Genomic DNA, 2,919 nt, shown 5'->3' with positions numbered 1-2,919 from the left:
TTATAATTAATTATAAATATTCTCCTTTTTGAGCTAGTTTGTTACAGTAATGTTAATGTCAATTAACTAATAAGATCTTATTGTAAAGTGTTGGTCTATATAGTTGTTTTGCACTTTATTTGTGATTACCCTGGCTGAGGTCACCAAGGTCGTTAAGAAGCTCCTTGGTGGCAAAGCACCGTGGGTGGACAAGATCCGCCCTGAGTACCTCAGGTCTCTGGATGTTGTGGGGCTGTCCAGTCCCTGTATGATCAGAGCAGGAGTTTGGTTCACATTGCTGGCATTAAGTCAGACATGTTCCCAGTGCATGTTGGACTCCGGGAGGGCTTTTCTTTATAACCAGTCTTGTTCATTATTTTTATGGACAGGATTTCTAGGCGCAGCCAGGGACTGGAGGGGGTCTGGTTTGGTGGCCACAGGATATCGTCTCTGCTTTTGGCGAATGATGTTGTCCTGTTGGCTACCACCTGACCAGGACCTACTGCAGGCACTGGGGCGGTTTGCAGCCAAGTGTGAAGCGGCTGGGATAAGAATCAGCACCTCTCAGTTTGACAAGGGCGGCTTGCCCCCTTCAGTTTCAGTATATTGGGGTCTTGTTCATGAGTGAGGAAAGGATGGAACAAGAGATCGACAGACGGATCGGTGCAGCTTCTGCAGTAATGCGGTCAATGTACTGGTCTGACATGGCAAAGAAGGAGCTGAGCTGCAAGGCGAAGCTTTCCATTTACCAGTCGATCTTCATTCCTACTTTCACCCTGGTGATAAGGTCTGGGTCATGACCGAAAGGATAAGATCCTGGATACAAGCGGCTGAAATCAGTTTTCTCCATAGGGTGGCTGGGAGCTCCCTCAGAGATAGGGTGAGGAGCTCTGTCACTCAGGAGGAGCTCGGGCATTTGTTCCAGACGCCTCCCGGACGCCTCCCAATGGAGGTGTTCCAGGCATGTTCCACCAGGAGGAGGCCCCGGGGAAGACCTTGGACATGCTGGAGATGTCTCTCGGCTGGCCTGGGAGTGTCTCAGTGTTCCCCCAGAAGAGCTGAAGTAAGTTTCTGGGGAGAGGGAAATCTGGGTGTCCCTGATTAGTCTGCTGCCCCCGTATATAAAATGTTATACTGTCATATGCCTTATGAGGTGTGACATGCATTGTTTTTGGCTCATTAATGATGAATTTTGCTGCTGCGTTCTGGATTAACTGAAAACGTTTGACAGAACTGACTTGAAGATCTGCCAAGGGATAGTCAATAGTTTCTTTTCAAATGTATTGCACAAGAAAAACACAGGGAAAATACCTGCTAGATGTGGTTATGAAATGGTGTTTCATTAACAAAGTTCGTTAGAAGCATGTTTATTTTATCTATTCTAAGATCCCTCTACTAGGACAGTATGCCAAATACGCAAATACTTTACTCTCATGTTATCTGTAAGTCCAAACTGTGAAACATCTGTGTAACCACATATTTGAACATAGTGATTCAGTGAATATCAAACCTCAGTATGGTAAGTCGACAGTGTGAACTCTTCAGTCCATCAGAAAGCAGCTTTACTCCCGAATCCTGCAGGTGATTTCTACTCAGGTCCAGTTCTGTCAGATGAGAGTTTGATGATTGTAGAGCAGAAGACAGAGTTTCACAGCATATTTCATCAAGACCACAGCCATCAAATCTGCCAAAAAAGAATGTTTTAATAAAAGTATTTAATAAAGTTCAGGTGTTTTGCAAAAAATTGTTACACTTACTATTCATAATCAGGTATTTCGCATAGTATTTCACATATTTTGAGAATTGTTAGTGATGTAAAACAAATCCTTTAATTGAACAGCAGTGAAATTACCACAAGAATAATTACATCACTCACAGAGCCTTTCTGCAGCATCTCACAGCTGGAAGGAGTCTCTTGTAGTCTGCTTGTTTTGATGTGAACCTCTTTGGGTTGAACTCATCCAGCACCTTCTCTGACGTCAGCAGTATGTAGGTCAGCACTGTGCACATTGAAGATGAGAGATCTTTTTCTGGATGTCCTTCTGAACTGAGATAACTCTGGATCTCCTCATATAATGAATTATCTTTGAGCTCAAGTAAGCAGTAGAATAGGTTCACTAGAGCTTCATCTGAAATTTTCTTGTTTTGTATGCGTTTAATGTATTCTGTTGTTTGTCTGATGTTCTCTGTGGTGTCTTCAGTGTCTCCGGAGCTTTCTGTGTTTTCTTCAAACAGGCCTCTGAGCAGGTTTTGACTGGATTTCAGTGATATTCCCATCAGAAAGCGGAGGAACAGATCCAGATGTCCTCTCTGACTCTTCATGACTTTATCAATAGCCTTTTGCAGTAGGTTATACAATGTGATGTTTTCTTCTGACTCAAAGAAAAACTGAAGCTCCTGCATGTCCTTGTTCAGGTAGCAGAAGAACACATGCACGGCAGCAAGAAACTCTTGAACACTCAGATGCACAAAGTAGAAGACCTTTGTCTCATGAAGTCCATCTTCCTTCTTAAAGATCTCAGCGATCATTCCTGTAAACTCTGTGTCTTTACTCACATCAATGTCACATTCTTTCAGATTTTTCTCATAGAACACAATGTGTTCCTGCTTCAGCTGTTCAAATGCTAGCTTGGCTAGTTTTAAAATCATTTCTTTATTTGAATGTAAGAGCTTTATACGTTCTCGTTCTGCTTGTCCATCATATTTCTGGCTCTTCATGTTCATCTGTATCAGCAGGAAGTGAATGTACATTTCAGTGAGTGTTGTGCTGATGTTCTCTTCATTCTTCTCAGTGAGAATATCCTGAAGTACTGTGGCTGTGATCCAGCAGAACACAGGAATGTGGCACATGATGTAGAGAGTACGAGACGTCTTAATGTGTGAGATGATTCTGGAGGACAGACTCTCATCTGTGAATCTCTTTCTGAAGTACTCCTCCTT

General features: G+C 42.8%; 1 protein-coding gene across 1 annotated transcript in view; it reads right to left on the bottom strand.

Moving 5' to 3' along the window:
- Positions 1-2,919, bottom strand: part of LOC122342276 (protein NLRC3-like) — a 10,219-nt gene that overhangs the window by 1,124 nt on the left and 6,176 nt on the right. The window contains exons 4-7 of the mRNA XM_043236074.1: positions 1,856-2,916; positions 1,490-1,663; positions 749-1,088; positions 341-521 (exon numbers count right to left, since the gene is read on the bottom strand). Of these exons, the coding sequence (XP_043092009.1) occupies positions 341-521; positions 749-1,088; positions 1,490-1,663; positions 1,856-2,916 (1,756 nt within the window). The remainder of the gene's footprint in view (positions 1-340; positions 522-748; positions 1,089-1,489; positions 1,664-1,855; positions 2,917-2,919) is intronic.

This window comes from Puntigrus tetrazona, chromosome 4, assembly GCF_018831695.1.
Source record: "Puntigrus tetrazona isolate hp1 chromosome 4, ASM1883169v1, whole genome shotgun sequence".
NCBI classification, from domain to species: Eukaryota; Metazoa; Chordata; class Actinopteri; order Cypriniformes; family Cyprinidae; genus Puntigrus; species Puntigrus tetrazona.
This window is presented reverse-complemented; position numbering and strand designations above follow the sequence as displayed.